The sequence below is a fragment of the Chrysochloris asiatica genome, unplaced genomic scaffold (assembly GCF_000296735.1).
Source record: "Chrysochloris asiatica unplaced genomic scaffold, ChrAsi1.0 scaffold00127, whole genome shotgun sequence".
NCBI lineage: Eukaryota > Metazoa > Chordata > Mammalia > Afrosoricida > Chrysochloridae > Chrysochloris > Chrysochloris asiatica.
Genome location: NW_006408645.1, coordinates 4,161,950 through 4,180,859, shown reverse-complemented (window position 1 = coordinate 4,180,859; position 18,910 = coordinate 4,161,950). Strand labels below are relative to the sequence as shown.

General features: G+C 36.8%; 1 protein-coding gene across 1 annotated transcript in view; it reads left to right on the top strand.

The window, feature by feature from the left end:
- The window catches only part of GOLGA4 (golgin A4), a 166,209-nt gene extending 148,498 nt beyond the window's left edge, over positions 1–17,711 (top strand). The window contains exons 22-24 of the mRNA XM_006869159.1: positions 2,001–2,104; positions 7,067–7,153; positions 17,013–17,711. Coding sequence (XP_006869221.1) covers positions 2,001–2,104; positions 7,067–7,153; positions 17,013–17,036 — 215 coding nt within the window. The 3' untranslated portion in view covers positions 17,037–17,711. The remainder of the gene's footprint in view (positions 1–2,000; positions 2,105–7,066; positions 7,154–17,012) is intronic.
- The last annotated feature ends 1,199 nt before the right edge of the window (positions 17,712–18,910 follow it).

Here is an 18,910-nt window from a genome sequence, read left to right as displayed (position 1 = left end):
TGGCCCAGGATCAGACATTGTTTTGTTCTGCTGTGCATGGGGTCATTATGAGTCGGTTCCGACTCGATGGCACCTGACAACAATAACAGCAGTATATACAAATTTTGCTACTCACATTTCTATCCATGTGTCTTCACTTGCTCACTAAAATTGATTTGTAACCCAGAGTTGGCACTACTCTCAGTGCTTTCATGGTCATTTTTGGACATGCTATAATGACAGATACAAATACGACAAAGAAAAATGGCCGACAGAGAGAGTGTCTGTGTGTGTGTGTGTGTGTGTGTGTGTGTGTGTGTGTGTGAGTGAGAGAGAGAGAGAGAGAGAGAGAGAGAGAGATTGAGAATGAATGAGTAGTGTATGTGTGAGAGACAGAGGTTTAATTTTTCCTGTTGGAAAAAGGAAGGCTTCCCTTCTCTCATTCCTTATTCCTGGGCTTCTTTGAAATGCATGTAAATCTTTTTAAGGGCTATATAGCCCTCTTGCCAACTTTACAGCCCAGGAATGTAACATCCAGGACCTTATATTTGCAACAAGAAACCATTTCCCTAAAATTATAGTCTATCAAGGAAGATAACACTACATCTCCAGTTTACTGGCAGAATAGCAGTCATCTTTAGCTGGTAAACCTACCTCTGGGCTTGAAGACATGAGTCTATTATGTACTTCTTTGGATGAATGCAGTTCATAATCACCAGTAGCTGTTCCAGTGACTAGGTGAATTTAGGCGGTTTAGGTCTTTCCTGTCTCATGCTAGCGAATGCACTTCAAGCTCAGCCAATAATGGCTGTTATTGGAGGCTTGCGTGTTGTTAGGATGCTTGACAGGTTTCAGGAGAACTTCCAGAGTGGAAAAAAGAGCTTGTGATTTACCTTTGAAAGTCAGCCAGTAAAAACCCTGTGAATCAACAGTAGTCCAATCCCACTGTCCATGTAATCACCACAAGTCAGAGGCTGAATTGGCAGTGTCCAGCTACAACATGGAGCCCTGGTGTGGGGCTGTGAGGTCAGCACTGGACTGCTAACCACAAAATGTGTGTATGGTTCAAACCCACTAGCCGCTCGCTCCATGGAAACACTGTACAGGGTCACTATGAGTCAGAATGGATTCAATGACAGTTCACAACAACTGCAACATGGTAGAGTCTTGGTGTGGCTCTGTGAGATAAGCACTGAATTGCTAACTGCAAGGTAGTTCACACCCACCAACCGCTTCTGAAGACCCCATACAGGATTACAGTGACTCGGAACAGACTCAGTAACTCTTAACAGCAACTACAGTGTGTGACAGGTTGTGCTGAAAGTCCTGCTTTAAGGCTAGTGATCATTCTTGATGCGTACATGAAATGGGTTACATCTATTTGGCTATATAAAGGATGAAATTCCTTTCTCACTTTGTAATTGCTCTAGTGTATTGCCTCGGATGCGCAGCACATTCTGGTTTAATGCTTATTCAGTAACCAAACTTTTTCTTTCTCTTTTACTTTTGTGAAGACTCTGGGTTAGTGTAAGATATTGTTTTTAATTATGCTTCCCCATTATTGCACAAAAGGAACGCTATGGCTCCGTAGTATAATCACTGGACTAATAACCATGAGGTTGGTGGTTCAAACCCATCAGTTGCTCTGAGGGAGAAAGATGAGGCTTTCTGCTTCTCTAGCATTTTACAGCCTCAGAAACCCTATACCAAGTTGCTATGAGTCGGACTCATTGTCACCTAACAAAACACAGTGCACGAAAGAAAAGAAAGTGAAAAACCTGAGAAATAAGACTGCTATAATAATTCTTGTTTTCTCTTTTAAGAGAAAATAACCAATTAGAATGTTTAGTGTATATTGTGTATATATAATATGATACTTCATAACATGATAGTATGGTAAATTTTAATGTTAATAGAAAGTAAAGTCTCTCTTTGTTCCATTGATTGCTTTGTATGTTTTCTATATAGTGAGCATTTCATCTGGTTATTCTTTACAGTTTCATGTATTTTTTGTTTAACAGGTGGCAATTTGTACCATACGGATGTCTCACTCTTTGCAGAACCTACCGAATTTGAGTATTTGCGAAAAGTGCTTTTTGAGTATATGATGGGTCGTGAGACTAAGGTATAGAATCATGTCTGGTGATTTGGCATGTGTTTTAATGGGTTAGAGAATGTGTCCCTTTTTTAATATGCATATTGATAATGTTTTTATTACTAGCTGACCATACATGTTAATAATAGGCAATAGGTTACTCCTAACCTAAAAACGTCAATTGGCAGATCTTATATTTATTGCAGTTATAAATTGTTAATTTTAAAAATGGTTTTGGATGATGCTAAATACTAAACATTTAAATTCCATTAACTAGGAAATTTAATTTTCCCAAAATTAAATAGTTTGGAAAGCATGTGGTCATTTTTGTGTTTTGTTTTGTTTTTTTGACTTTAGAGATTAAAGTTAGGAAAATAGATTTCATTTACATGGAGACTGTAGAATAATGTGAATAATACTGGAAACAGTCATAATTAAGAATGGCTATGTAGGAAGATTTAGAAAATTTTACTTTACTGTAAAAAAACTCCATCCCTTCACTATGAAATATCAGTTATTTTAAGATTAGCACTTCATGTTAATAATAATGTTTAGCTAATTTTTTTCTAGAATGTTACATTTATTATAAGATCCTTGAGTTCAGGGACTTGTCTGACTCTTCTGTCCTTTACAATGTATTAAAAACAGAGCCTTATATATATTGATACATACTGGATATTTGGTAATTATATTGAATATTTTTAATTGAATTCACTGCATTTAGGGAAATTCTTGGGTCATTCTGAAGCAAATTTTTTTATTTAAAGCAATTTCTGTTTTTGAAGTCGTTTGAATTTTTTACTTTCATGATATTTTATCCTGAGTGTGATTGAGAGAATGAGTTTTATATTCATGGAAATCATTGGTGTTTGAAAGCTGTGTATGTGGATATATCTGACTCACAAGATGATAAGCCAGTTCAAGGGTTGATTTGGCAAATATATTGAAAGGTAAAAAGCACATGGTAAAAAAAATCCTTAAGGAATAATTATGAATCTGTAGATTGTAGAGTCAGATAAACATACCAGGCATTGTAGAGGTAGAAGTAATGGGAATCCTATAATCTGCAAAAATCATATTTTCACTGCATCAAATAGTTTTCAAATTAATATTATACCTAGTGTGATTGACCATGGATCACAGGAGGAATTGTATTACCTACCAGTGATTTAATGTCTTTGTAAAATTAATGCAAAGAATATCTAAAACTAATTTTCTCCTTATCTTCTCAGAAAAAAATTTAGCATTCTCTTATTGTGTTCTCAATGATCAGCAACCTGGATTTGAGATGGGGTAGAGTGTTTAACGTTACCTTGTTATTCCAGTAGGGAGAAAGTGATTTCTTTAAAAGTGAAAAAAAAAGCCTTTCAGAACATTAGCTACTGTGGTTTATTATTGAAGCTAAAGTTGCATTCTCAGTGTTATTGCTTAATAAATTATTTGTGCTTTGCTGTGATCTGTGAAATGAGACTTGCTGCCTCAGCCTCTTTCTTCTGGAGGTTGTGAACTTGTGTGGGATGAGATCTGTACAGGGTTTAAATCTCCCTTGAAGAATGACCCAGAAAAGTTCTAAGATATGTTTTGGGGTGGTCCCATTTCAGCCAAGTCTAGGATTGTGCTTTCAGGGTCCTGCAGTTAATTTTAGGGTGTACCTTTGTAGCGCAGGGCACAGACAGCCCCACCTAATAATACTTAGTTGAGAGTCCATGTTGAAGTGTGCTCTCTCTGGTCTTTATCTTTTCTGACTACTAAAAATCAAGATTAGTCTATCATTCTGCCATCACATTGTATAGGTAAATATTGAAAATCAGCATCGCTATTCAGTTTAATTTATTGTTTACTTATTAAGCACTTACTGCATGTGGCCCTTTGTTGATTACCAAGATTGACAGAAAGCTCAAACTTGACATCATCCCTTACCATTAAATGTAGTTCACCATATAGTAGGGGCTGTTCTCATTTAACCATAATGTGATGCAGATTGTAAGAAGGGCTATTAAAGAGCGGTACCCACCCACTGTCATCAAAATGGTTCTGATTCATAGTGACTCTATTTAGGGTTTCTGAGACTGTAAATCTTTATGGGAGCAGACAACTTCATCTTGCTCCTATGGAGCAACTGCTGGGTTTGAACTGCTGTTGTTGCATTTACCAGCCCAGTGTCTAACCCATAACACAAACAGGACTGCTGAGTGAGGTACAGAGTTTTCAAATTACCTGTGGAAGGTCAAGGAGCATATCATAAAGAATGTGGCATCTGCACTGGCCTTGAAAAGAAGGGATAAAGTTTGATACAAGCACTCAGTGGGAGGCACAGTCCAGATTGAAGGTTTAAGGCAGGACACTGAGTGTAGATTTTTAGGATAACAGGTAATATGGCTCAGATATACATTGGGTCGTAAAGGTGGAAATGATGCCGTATAGGGCTGCACAGAATGTGGGAAACCTCACAGGGTTTCAGAGTTTTACCTGTAGGCTTTGGAGGGTACTGCTCAAAGTTTTTGAGCAGAGGTTGATAAGTTCAGAGCTATTTTTGACATACCTTTTGCTTTTTTCTTTTGCCCATTGTCTATACATTAAAAAAGAATGTGAAATGGAGACCAGGTTGTGGTTAGAATGAGCAAGAATCTATATTGTGGCCTTTGTGACTTGATTACCATCTGCAGTTGTTTCTTGTGTGACAGGATTTGTATGTATGTCACCCCATTCTGTGTTTCTTCCTGTGCATTTGCAAATGCTGTCCTTATTTTATGAGGCAGATAACTTGTTTTTAAGAAGACTACATTTAGGACACACAGTCATACAGTGTAACATTAAGTGAGTTCCTTCATTCCTTGTACTTTCTTTTTCCTGGGGTGTGATCCTCCATGCCATTATTGATACTGACATTCAGCCTGTTGCCCTTTTTTCTAAAAAGTGTTTCCCATCTTAACCTTTATTGAAGACGCTTCTCCTTAAGGAAACCTAGTAGAAAAGGGTACTTCTAGATTTGGTGACTCATTTGAATTTTTCCTTACTCCCCAGGGCCTGAGAATATGATTTATAGAGTAGGCAGTCTGATTTCTTTCCTCGGGTATGGTAAAGAGCCTGGGCTTCTCCATGAAGTGTTTTCAGGCAAGCCAGGGGAGAATGTTAAGTCTTTATTGGGTAATCAGCTGCAGATTTGGAGTGCTCATGAATTTAGAGGTGGGTTTACCATTTAACATTGTCTGGAAATGTGAAGAGACCACTAGCTATTGTCCTTTTGTTTTGTACCCCAGGCATGCTTGTATGTACATGTATATGTGGTTTCATAGTCAACATAAATGGACTTTTGAATACTTTGCACTTTATCAGCTATTGAAAAGAAAGAAATTGTCAATCCCTGAATTTTGCATTTTTGTTGCTTCTGAAAATAATCTTTATAGATAATATATAAAAAACTTTAAAATTTTGCTTCAGTGTTAATTTTTAAAAAATATTGAAATAGTTACTACAAGATCATTTGTTGTTGTTTTTGTTGTTGCCATTTCATGCAGCGTATATGCCTGGTTTCTAGACTTCAGTTTAACACAAAATTATTTTCTATCTAATCAATACAATTTAAAGGATGAGGGTTTCATAAAGTGTTTTTGGAATTCTCTAAGACCTAAGCCGTTGTTTAAAATGGTGCTTTTCTGATCAATAGGATGGTTTGTTGTTGTTGTTAGTGCCGTGAAGTCGGTTCTGACTCACAGCAACCCTATATAGGATTTCTGAGGGGCAGCTGATAAACCTGAACCACTGATTTTATGGTTCAGACCAACTTTGCAGTCTAGAACATACGGTTAGAGATAAAAGGAATAAGAGGGCTGAAACAAAAGTCTTGCCCTGTGTGAAGTTTATGGATAAAGAACAGTGTTAGTTAAAATAAACCGCGGAACTAGTACATAAAAGGAATTTTTAAAATACTATTTTTCTTCCTGGAAATAATTATCCTTTTTTTCCTACTGAGCTTTCAGATATTTTTGTTAATTCCATTATATCCGCTTTTCCTTCATAACTGACCTCAGCTCCCCAATTGCTGCCCTCCCCCCAGTGCGCGCACACGCACACACATACACACACACGCACACACACACACACACACATACAAAGTACTATATAACCATGGTCAAAGAATGTTAGGGTTATTCTTCTGGGCACCTGCTGTCAGATGTAGGAATCCCAGGAGAGCACTGCCACTTGGTATTATATGTAAGCGCTGAACTTGTTGTCCTACTGATTTCCTAAGCAATATCTTCTTTCCTCTCTGTCTTCCTCAAAACATCTCATCTTGATACAAAATAGGGACTTTCAACCTTTGAGGAGAATTTTCTACGAACTTATGGGTGACAGTCTGACTTACGGTATATTTATTTAGATCTGCACAATTTATGATCTTGTTTTGCAAGCCACCATGTGTAATGTTTTGATTCATCATGTTTTCTACCAAACAAAACATCTTGTGTTTATTTAAAATGTAATTTGTATTTGAGTTAGGCTGATGTTTTGCATGTCTTGATGAGTACCTACTAAGCATGTTCATGTTCATGCAGTAGCCCGTGTTTATGAGATATATGATGTGATTCCGTTCAAGAGGAGCTTGGGGGTATCTAATTCTGATTATTTAGAGCATGTATTTTGGCAATGCATCACTTACTAGATAGATGTCTACAAAGAAAAGGCCTTATAAAATGAATAAGTAATAAAGTTTCAAGACAAAGAGCCAAGAGCTTTAGAATTTGTCATAGCTTCATGCTATTGTAATTACTTCATTTAAAACGATCATTTCAGACATTGTGAGGAGCCCTTTCAAATTGAAATTCTGATGTTGGCTGCTATTTCCTTGACTAATACCTTCACATCATACTTCTTTGGTCGTGGCTTCCATTGAGAGCACTAAAGAATCCCACCAGCAGAACATGTCAGAATGGGCTGAAACTTCATCTGCTTGGCTGTCTGTTCAATGACTACCTCTCATTTTTCTTGTAGACCATGGCAAAGGTTATAACCACTGTACTGAAGTTCCCTGATGACCAGACTCAGAAAATTTTAGAAAGAGAAGATGCACGGCTAATGGTAAGTTTTAAAAGTAGGCTTGATATAGAAGATGACTTTGTCTTAATTATTTATATTCTAGCTCATTAACAAAGAATGATTAAAAGCAAGCTAAAAAACAAAAACAAAATCTTTATTATATCATAGCCTGTAAAATGAAAGTGGAACTATATTAAGAAAGTTCAGTAAAGGACAAATGTAAATGTGTATACCCTCAAAGGAAAAATATTTTTAATAGCATGTATGAGACTGACTCCCATATATGCTATATGGGATTTTGAGAATTTGGGAAAGGAGTTTGTTCTGGTTGACCCAATAATAATTTCTTAAACCAAATTGTGTCATGAGGCTATATGTTTATTGATTGTAATTTTTTTTATTGCACTTCAAGTGATTTCTAAATACAATAATTCTTCATGAAAGGATTTAAGCATTTTTTAACTTTGGCACAAACTACAATGGAAATTTAGACAGATTAATGAATTTAGAAACCATTTGTATGAAGTCAGCTTTAATTGAATAATGAGACACATGCTTTATAAATTATGCAATAATTTTTCATGCCTTTTTCTCTTTGCCTTTTATTTAATGAGAAGGTCCACCTTAATCAGAGTGTGGGACCCATGATACTTGTATCCTCCACCTAGTTTTCTCTTTCTGCTGCCATATTTTGTCTTGCTCGTGGCCAGCAGCACCTTTTATACTCTCCCTCCAATTTCTTTATGGATTCCGTGATCCTACTGCTGCTGCTCCCATCTCTCGCCTCACCAGAGCAAGCATGGACCTTCTTCTCAGAGGTGGATTAGCCTTTGTATGACAGTCTCCAGTAATAAGGATTGAGACACTAAATAATTACCTCTCAGAGCATTTTATTTTATTTCTGACAGACTGTGTTCCTTAAAATGTTCTTCACAATGTTCAAATCTCCCTCTGTGTAGTGAACATGTTTGTTCTACTTTTATTTGTTTTGGTTCTCATTGAACTCAACCAAGTATTTGGTGTTGGCCCAGATAAGGGCTTTTCCCCTTCAAGTTCAGTATCCCCAGTACTTAATGATTTATAGCATTGCTGTCCTCTGACCATTGCATATGGCCAGTCGTGAAGAGGCCCCGTGCCTCAGACACATTCTGACAGCTCATCATAGCTCCCCCTAAGTTCTCAGTACTGATCCTTGTCCCAGTACTGTGTTGTATGTTCTGTTGTCTCCTGATTCTGTATGTCCTGTGACAGTTGCAGTTATTTTGGTTAGCATTTAATTCTTTTATATTTAAAAAAAATTATTTAATAAAATATATAAAACAAAACATTTTCCATTGTTATGTGTACAATTGAGTGACATTAATTGTGTTTATCATGTAATGTTATCATTGGTGGTGGTTACATGCCATCGAGTCAGTTCAGACCCAAAGCGACCCTGTATAGGGTTTCCAAGGAGCAGTTGGTGAGTTTAGACCGCTGACCTTGTGGTTCAAACCAACTTTGCAGTCCAGCGCTAAGCCTGCAGCGCCACACCATTACCACTACCCATTTCCAGCGTTTCATTGTTTTTTTGTAAAGGGACCCTCTCCTTGGTATCTGGTAGCCTGAGAAGCATTGCTATATCTCTGTATAAGTTGTTTCTGGTCATATGTATTTTTTGACAAGCAAATACATCACTGTAATAAAATAAGTGCCCTTCATCAATAGAGAGAATTGTTTTAAATTAGAGATCTAATTTTATAGACATGTAGTCATTAAGAGTAGACTTTGTCATCTTTACAACTGTGTTGTGAAAAATAAGTTTCCAGTGGAGTCCTGGTGTGATGCTGAAGGATAAGCACTGGACCACAAGGTTAGTTTGAACTGCAGGATGGCAGTTCAAATCCACTTGCCATTCCTAGGAAATCCCACACAGGGTCGCCATGAGTCGGAACAGACTGGATGGCACTTAACTCATTCTGAATCAGGCTCTGGTAGATATGGAAACATGCCCTTGCCCTTTATACACAGGCAGCCTTGGATTGGTTTACTTGGAAGGTAATTAATGGAATTGGTAAATGTAAGTAATGAAACCTTTTAAAGCAGAATTTTTTTTTTAAGTTTTGCTTAAAATTAAAAATTAAAATTCTTTATTCCTAAATGAAGTGGTCTTCATTTCACATCCCAAATGGTGGGATGTTGGCTGACTGATCCCTTATCTTCATTGAATAATTCTCCCGGTGTGGCGCTGTAGGGTAAGCACTGGACTGCTAACTACAAGATCAGCGGTTCAAATCCACTAGCAGCTCCTTTGAAATCCTATACAGTGTTGCTGTGAGTCAAAACACACTTGATGGCACTTAACAAGAACAACCATCCTAGGTCTGGCATGCCCAGCAACTTCCATTCTTTTCACTATTCCTTTAAATAAAGTCTCATTCTTTTTTGTTTGCTTTGTTTTTGCTTAATGAATGAGTTCCTTCACTAATCATCTACTCTCCTAGGTGTTATGACAAATAGAGGAAAATAAAATACATGGTTGTTAACCTTGTAGAACCTATAATTTATATGGGAAAAGTAACATTCATTGATTCATATACATGAATAAACATATGCCCAAACAATATAATTCAAGTAACAAGAATAGATACCTAAGAAATATGAAATAGGTTATTATTAGGAATGTGAAATAGGGTAGTTCCCAAGATATGAAAATTAATTTGAGTTCTTTTTCTCAATCCAAGAAGATTCTTGGTAAGCGTGATCATTTGTATATTTGCTGGAATATTAAGCTCATTGTTAGTTGAGGAAATTAAAGCAAGAGTCACCTGTACCTTAGGGTTGCTGTCATTCATAAAATGAGCAGTAAAAATGACTGGTCTGGAACAAGTCTCTGGAAGAAATTTCAGTTTATTTCATACTCCTGACCAGTGAGCTCTGCTCAAAGCTTCACTAGAATAAAACATTTCAAAGACCAGTGACTTCTCTTTTTCTACTAGGAAGCATTTTATTTTATAGGGGTAGCAGTGATGATATTTAGAGAAAATTTAGAGAAAATAAAGCTTGAAGCATAATCAGTAAAAACCTTAGTCACATTAGTGTTTCTGTGGCGTCCTGGTGTAACTATGTAGTATAAGTACTGGACTGCTTACCACAAGGTTGACAGTTCAAATCCACCAGCCACTCCTTGGAAACCCTGTACAGGGTCACTATGAGTCAAAACTGATTCAGTGGCACTTACCAACAAGCTTTTCTATAGTTGTTTGTGAATGTGCAGCCACAGTTTCCCTTCTTTTAAAATAAGCAACCTTGGGTAGTTTTTTAAAATTTTACCTTTAAAGGAAGGAAAGCTGGTAGAGAAACTGAAACAAATCCTAGACACATTCCCGAGCTGCCTTCCCATCTATTAATATTTGGAAGGCTTTAGAGAGTGAGAATTATACTTTGTGTTGACAGTGTATATAGTACCTACTAGTATATGCATTGCTTAGCAGATGTTATAAGAGGATTACATTCTAAAAACTTTGCTTTGTGATACTGATGATTGTATAGTTACTTTGTGGTATTGATCACAATGCCTGCTAGTAGGTATTTCTCAATCTTTTTATTTTTTGTATCATACTGTACCTCCCCCAGTGAGTTTTATTCTCTTTGTTTGGAAAATCCCATTGCAGACTATTTGTTGTTGTTAAGTGCTGTCAAGTCAGGTCCGACTCATAGCAACCCTGTTATATAGGGTTTCCAAGGAGCAACTGGTGACCTTGAACCACCAATCTTGTGGTTCAGACCGACTTTTGCAGTCCAGTGCATTATCCCACAGCACCACCACCAGGACTCCTTGCAGACTCTAGCAGTTATTATCTTTTCAGAGCTTAATCTAATTTCAGGAGCCCCTAGGTGGTGCAAGCAGCTAAGTGCTTGATTAGTAGCTGAAAAGGCCGGTGGTTTGAACCAAGCCAGGGGAGCCTGGTAAAATAGGTCTGGTGGTCTACTTCTGAAAGGTCACAGCCTTGCAAACCCTGTGGAGTTTTCTACTCTGTCACATGGGGTTGCCGTGAGTCAAAATCAACTCGACAATAACCTAATCTCAAGAATTTATCTATTAGTTGAGAAACCATAACCTGTCAAGTAAGATTCAATTATAGAAGATAATTATAGTTTAGTTTGTCTGAGGGTTTGGTGTCTAGAACAGATCATGCAGTGGTTTAAGCACTCAGCTGCCAACTGAAGGGTTAATGGTCCAAATCCACCAGCAACTCTGCAAGAGAAAGATGTGGCATTAATATAGGGTAAAATATTGAAAGATGCAGAAAGTACCAATAGAAGATGGAAGGAATACACAATCACTGTACCAAAAAGTAATGGTTGATGTTCAACCATTTCAAGAGGCAGCATATGATACAGAGCAATGGTATTGAAGGAGGAAGTCCAAGGTGCACTGAAGGCACAGGCAAAGAACAAGGCTTTGGGAGTTGATGGAATACAAATTGAAATCTTTCAACAAACATATGCGGCGCTTGTAGACACTTACTCATCTAAGTTAGTGTTTCGTTCTCTTGTGTATAGGGTCATTATGACTTGGTACCGACTTGGTGGCACCTGATGACAACAAGAAGGATTGTTGAGGGACCAGAAGATAGTGTCTGCATTTTATTTTATAGGGGTAGCAGTGATGATATTTAGCCATCAGGTAGCAAAGTGTAGAACTAGTCTTTTCCTGGAGAAGAGACTTGAAAAAGTGAACTCATAATTAGTATGTGTAAGGTAAAGCATTAAGAAGAGCTCAGTAGACAGGCGAGTCAATATACAGGAATGACACCACCTGAGAAAACCTCTCTCTCTCCAGTTCCAGCCCCTTGGGGAGCCAGCCATCTCCATGCAGCATTGCTGTGCTGAGAGCCTGCAGCTCTGTCTCTCAGCACACTTGTATGATTGACCGAGCCTTTTTTCACATTTCTGGGCCTCAGGGGCAAAATAAGGGTGTTGGATTTTACTATCCCTAAGGTTTAATTTTCTTCTATACTATTACATTAATTGTAAAGTTTTAAAAAATTTAGATTTGTTTCAAGTGGAAAGACATTTGCATTATATACCATGTTGTTATGTGCCGTGGAGTCGGTTCAGACTCATAGCGACCCTGTACAGGGTTTCCGAGGCTGTAAATCTTTACGGGATCAGAAAGCCTCATCTTTCTCCTGCAGAACAGCTGGTAGTTTCGAACTACTGACCCTGAGGTTTGCAGCCCAATTCGTAACTACTACACTTCCAGAGCTCCTTATATACCATAGGCAAGATAACCCTGGTGTAGCGCTGTAGGATAAGCACTGGACTGGTAACCACAAGGTTAGTGGTTCAAACCCACCAGCTGCTCCTCTGAAACCCTATAGAGGGTCTCTGTGAGTCAGAAGAGACCAACTGAATGGTAGGTAATCACAATAGCAGCAGGTGAGATTGAAAGAAAATGTGTACACCCAATGTGCATACCTTTGTCTTCCTTGGAGCAGCCGTTTGTTCCTGTCAGGTTTCAGTTTATTGTGGTTGGTAGTGCATTTTGTGATGGTTTAGGTAGTATACATGGCTAGAATAGACAAGATGTGTGAGTGACAGGATAGATACAGGTGTCAGTACCAAGTCCTTGGCTTGTCCAATTGTTTTTTACTGATTGAAACTGCCCTAGAAGTACACCCAGATTTGTTTTCTTTTTTTAAAGAGGGTGTTTCTTCTTTGGGATTATTTTTTTAAGAAAGGTTTATAATAAGTAGGTGATAGATCACTTGCTAGAATTGAGAAAATTTTTTGCCATATAGAAATCTGTATTTTCAAATGTTGCTAGAAATGTAATTTTCTCTTCAGACCTTTCCAGAACTTACCTGACGGGTTTCAAGTAGTTGGCTACTTTGTTACTGACTCTTTTGAAGAAAAATATTTCACTTGTTTTCATTCCTTATCTGTTCTAGTCATTTAAAAAGGCTAGACCTTTGTTCACTTTGTTTTCAACTGATCTTGGCTAATCTGCCTTAGACTAGTATTTAGTTAACTTTACTTAACTCATTTTCTCCTCTTGGTTGGAATTTTGATAAAACTCTTCAGAACTCTTCAGTATTGATAGATACAGACCTTTTCCAATCTAGAGGAAGGTTTACCATTTCTCATTCCATGGTCTCAGTAGACGGATGCAAGGTGCATTCAGGAAACAAATGCAAATAGAACTGATGGTAGTGACAGATTCTACCATATGTAAAATACATGTTGAGAGGGAATTATGTAGCTTGTGATCATTGCAAGACACATTACAAGCAATTTAGATGGAAACATATTTTATAGACAGGTAGTGTCCCATGGTCTTCAGCTTCCAGTCTGTGTCCACCATGCTAAGATCACTTCTGTAAATCATTTGAGGAATATCCTCAGGTTTCTAAACTATATAACCATGCATTTATAATTATTCATTTATTACCTAATTATTTTCTAGAAATGGGACTAAACAATATGTACTATCCAATAGCTTATTTATTTCACTTAATATATTTTTGTATTTTACCTAATTGCACATGGATCTACCTCATTCTTTTTAATGACTAACTGTATGTATGATAATACAGATATCTTACAATTTAACCAGTTTCCTATTTGTGTACACTTAGATTGGTTTTAGTTTTTGAATACTTACAAGCAGAGATAAAAGGAACATCCATATAAGTATATATTGTCTACTTCTGCACATTTTCTTATGCCATTAGCTATATTGTGTTTTGTCTGTTGCAATTATTGTTTTCCAGTTTGTCTTTTGATTTTGCTGCTTTTTACCAGCTTCACATTCAATATAAAAGATAAATGAGATTTCTGACCCTGGTTAGGCTGCCCACATATAGGGCAATGCGATGACTGTATCATAAGCACTAGACTGTGGACCACAAGGTCAGCAGCTCGATTCCACCAGTCTCTCCATGGGAGAAAGATGAGGTTTTCTGCTCCCACAAAGACTTACAGCATTAGGAAGACTGTATGGGTGTGCTGTGAGTCGAAACTGCCTCAACAGCATGTAACAATAGCAAACATCCACATTAGGCTTAGATTTTATAAACAACCCCTAGTTTTTTCTGATTTAAAGCCAACAGGTAAGCTAATATATGATTTTCTGGTTATGACTATCAAAATAAAACATAGAATTTGTTTAAGAGGTTTGCTATGGTGAAACTTAGAAGATTGACTTCCATGGCATTGCAGTTTTTATTTGGGACAGCATTCCTGAAACCATTCTTGATATAATGTTGAATTATAAGACAGTCATACAGAGATAATATTGTACAGGTAGGAGAGAGAATTCAACATATATAGACAGCCTTCATTTCACATTCATCAACATTTCCCCCAAAACGATTGATGGTAAACAGATAATGTAAATCAAATTTTAATTTGTATTTTAAGGGAATTATGAAAGAAATACTTTAAAAAGTGTATCATCACTCCCTAATTTATCTAGAATATTGATACATGCTTAAAGTGTGATATGCACCTTTAATTATGTTTAAATTTTTTAATTAAAGCTGCACACACAATCTCAGCTGTGCAGTGTTGTATTTCCATAGGATGGCTAGAAGTATTAACATATTCCTTGAATTTGCCTGTACTCTGTTGCTTTGGGACATTTGAGAGAAATTTAAGTATGCTCTATTTAATCATAGGAACCTAATATACACATATAATCTGTGTTACATTAAGTTTTAAAACTAACCCAATAAGCTTTTTTTCTTCCTGGCTGTGTAGTCTACTTCACCTCGCAGTGGTATCTTCTGAGTAAACCATCAGTCTGTGCTTAGGTAGCATGTGGGTGAGTGAAGAATAATGTCTTGTGTCTTTTGTACCAAAATCAACTGTTTTGCATGATATTAACCATTTTACTACAATTCTTTCTGCTTTTTTGCTTAATAAACATATGATTATGCCATGGGTTAATAGAAATACTTTGTTAATTGTGATACATTGATTCTGATTTTCTGTTAATTCTGATAATATAGCTTAATAATCACCAGTAAGATTTTTATTATTATAGGCAATTATAGTTCTTTAAATAGTTGTTGCAAGTTTCAGTATTGATCTTTGAAATATGTCAGAGGTCCAAAAACAATATTTGATATTTATGTGTCTTTTTGTTTTCAATTTCCTAAGAATGGTTTTTGAAATTAATATACAAATATGAGAAATAAATTTCTAGATAAAAGAAAAGAGATGTATTTCACAAACTCAGAATTTAAAAATACAGTAAAGCCTAATTAGAGTCTATGCTAGCTTTAAAATGATGAAAACTATAAAGACTGCTTCAAAAATAAGTGCTGTTATTACTTTTTTAAAATGATCATATGTTATTACTTCTTGGGGTGGGATAGTTTAACACAGGGTAATGCATTTATCCAGAGGAAACACTTACACAGCCATCTTAAATTTGCTGTGGCTGTTTATAATGAACACATTATTACAAGTGGAGGCAACCACACAGTTGACTGTCTTCACCTTTTAAACACTCCTCCCCACTCTCTCTCTCTTTCCACTTTTCCAAATAATGCCTATTGTATTTGTGTACATATATAAAATCCAGAATCCACTCAAAGATGGTACCTTGCTTTTAGGTGGCCTGCCTTTTTTAGTCTCCTCTAAACTACAGCAGGCCTCTCATGTCTTTCATGACATTGATGGTGTGTAACAAAGGAATTTAAGTATAAAACAAGATCTGTTTCTTATATTTAGGGTTATATACCCAACATGATGGTTGAACTGGTTTTATAATTAATATACTAATAGGAATACAGGCAGTCCCCGGATTGTGAATTTGAGACTTACGAAACACTCCTACTTGCCCTTTTGTTGTTAAGTGCCATCTGTGTGGTTTCGGCTCACAGAGACACCCTATATAGAGTTCTGAAACTGTGAATCTTTGTGACAGCAGAAAGCCTCATCTTTCTGATGCATAGTGACTGGCGGTTCCAAGTCCAGTTATTACGCTATAACACCACACCAGGACTCCACTTGCTCTTTTAATGTTATGTAAATTTGCCCTTACTTTGAAACAGTTGAACCAACCCCTACTCAACAAATTTTTCATCACAAGTACCTTCCTTCATCTGGTGCACTTGCAGCTTTTTAATCACTGAAAAGACTTTAAGACTAAATATGAACCATGTGCACCTGTTCATACTCACCTGAAAACTCCTCTATAAAGACTGAAAGACTCAGAGACAAACTTGGGAACTGATCTCATTCGTAATCTGGGGGACTGCCTGTACATCATAAGTAATGGTTTAAATTTTTCATTTACAAATTGAGAAGACTTTAAAATCTTGATACTTTCCACTGAGTATGTATGGAAATCTTATTTCTATTAATCTTCTTTGGTAATTCATTTTAATGACTATTTTAACTTCATATTTGATCTGGTTGACTATTGGATCAGCTTTTAGCATTTTAATATGAGAAGCCTTATTAGGAAGGTTTTGGCTTGGTTTCTCATAGCAATTTATGTTTGTTAATTTTAGATGAGATTTGGCTTTTGTACATCAAAATAGTGTTATCTTTTGCTGCAGTGCCCATCACTGTGGGATAATTGCAAAGAAAAATTACAAATTAGAAGGAGGAGCTCCTTCTCTTTGTTAAATCTAGTCTTAAGAGCTGCATTCTTGTGAGGTTTTGTCAAGTTAGCATGATTACTCTTGGGCTTCTTAATTCTGACATGGTAGCACTCAGTGCTTGGTGAATTGTTACAGTTCCAAATTTCTGCTCAAATGCCTTTTTCCAGAATTGCTTACTAGAACCCACTTTGAATCATTCTAAGAACAAGAATTTTAGAAGATTCCTTTGAATTTGAAAAAATAGACTTTGACAAAAAAAAATAATAAAAATTTTTTTTAATTCTTTTTTCCTTTTTCAGTCATGGCTCCGATCTTCATCTTGAAGAAATGGGGAGAATGATGTTGGGCAAGCCTGCTGCTTGGAAGATTGTCCACATTTGTAATTCTTTGAGAATGAAGCTGTTATTCAGGGCCTCTCGTGTAGCCAAAAGACCAAGAAAAATATGACATAAAGGCTCACAGATACACTGCAGACTTCCTTTAAAATAGAAAGGATCAGTGGAGAAATGCTGACAAGGTTTTTTTTTTCTTTTTACAGTTTTATGTTGGGAAGAGTTTTATGTTGTTTAAAAGATATTTTTACTAAGTTAACCTGATTTATGAGTTCACTTAATATTCCCACTATCCCATTTGGCCTTCTTTTTAGAGAGCTGCTTGCCTTTCCTATTTATTTTTAAGTTGATTTAAGAGAAAAGACTTGTGCAATATATTTTGAGGTGAGACTTAGTGGGTTTTTTTCTGATAAATTAGAGCATTTAACTGATTATTTTTTCCAGATTGATTTGTTAAATATTTGCTAAAGACTAGCTCTTTAAGCTATGACGTGATAAATCCAAATGGCAGTACCTCATTGTTTACTTACCTTTTGTACTTACACTTTTTAGAGCAAACAACACTACTGTAAATTGTAAATAGTCAGTACATAGTTGTATGCAGATCTGTGACTACTGACAATGTCATCTTGAAGGAACAGATAATAAAGTTTATTTACTGTATAAAGTTTGCTTATTGTGCTTTCCTTAGTTGAGATTTATTTCAAAACAGTCAAGAATCTGTGGTCTATCTATGTGAATATGTTGTTGTTGTTGTTGTTAAGTGCCATCAACTCAGTTCCAACTCTTGGCAACCGTGTATAGGGTTTCTGAGGAGTGGCTGGTGAGGTTTGGACTACCAACCTGAGGTTCAAACCTACCTTGCAGTCCAGTGCATTATCCTGCAGTGCCACACCATATGAATATAGTGATAAACTATTTGTCAGGATAACTAAATACTGAGCATTTGCAAGGATTTTTTTTTCTCCCTTCTCAAAATTAGCATGACCAAATTAGAAGATATTTGGAAATAAATACTTTGTAGTATATGTGTTAGCGTTCTGCCATCTTCAGATTGACTTTTCTCTTTGGAACAGACTTTTTTTGTTGTTTTAATGTTTTGTTGCGAATTATGTGATCATTTACATGGGAGAACATTATTTTTACTTTCATCCTATAGTATATTGTTTCATTGCCATGGTTACAGTTCCCTCCATGCATCATCAACCAACCAAAGAGTATACCCCGCAAGCCTGTCCCCAGGTCGTCTGCACAAAAACCGATCTCCCTCTCTGTGTCTTAAGTCCCCAGCTGCTTCATCTCTCTGCTTCATCATCTCTGCCTCCAACTTACGCATCACTGCTTCTCTGGGTAGGGTCCCGCTCTATGCTCTTCTCCCTTGATGTCTCAGGGACCTCCGCACCTAGACTGCAAAGTTAATCACTCCTCTCCTTGCTACAAAACATCTACCTTTACATTTCCAACCTTCACAGTCAGTCCTGATCACAATTATAAACTATTGTATCACAAGAGACCTATCTGCATTTCATTTCATCAGCCCCGCCTAGGCAGATTGGATACTACTTAGTGGAGATTCTACCTTCCTCCACACCCTCTGGATCCAGGTTCCGTCTTGAAAGCTTGTAAGCCAGTCACTTCTTGCTTTGTAGCCCCCCATTTTGTGTAGCCAATGTCCAAGTTGCCCATTCCTGTCTACTCTGTGTGTGGAAGGGGTGGGACTGATCCTCGCTGTAAAGACTTGTTCCCTCTTGTGAGCTACTGCATCCATAGGTATAGGTCAAGTTCATCAAATTGTATCAGATTACTCTTTTTTCTTCTTCTTTCTTCATCTAGTTGACCTCTAACCATCCAGTCATTGAAGCTAG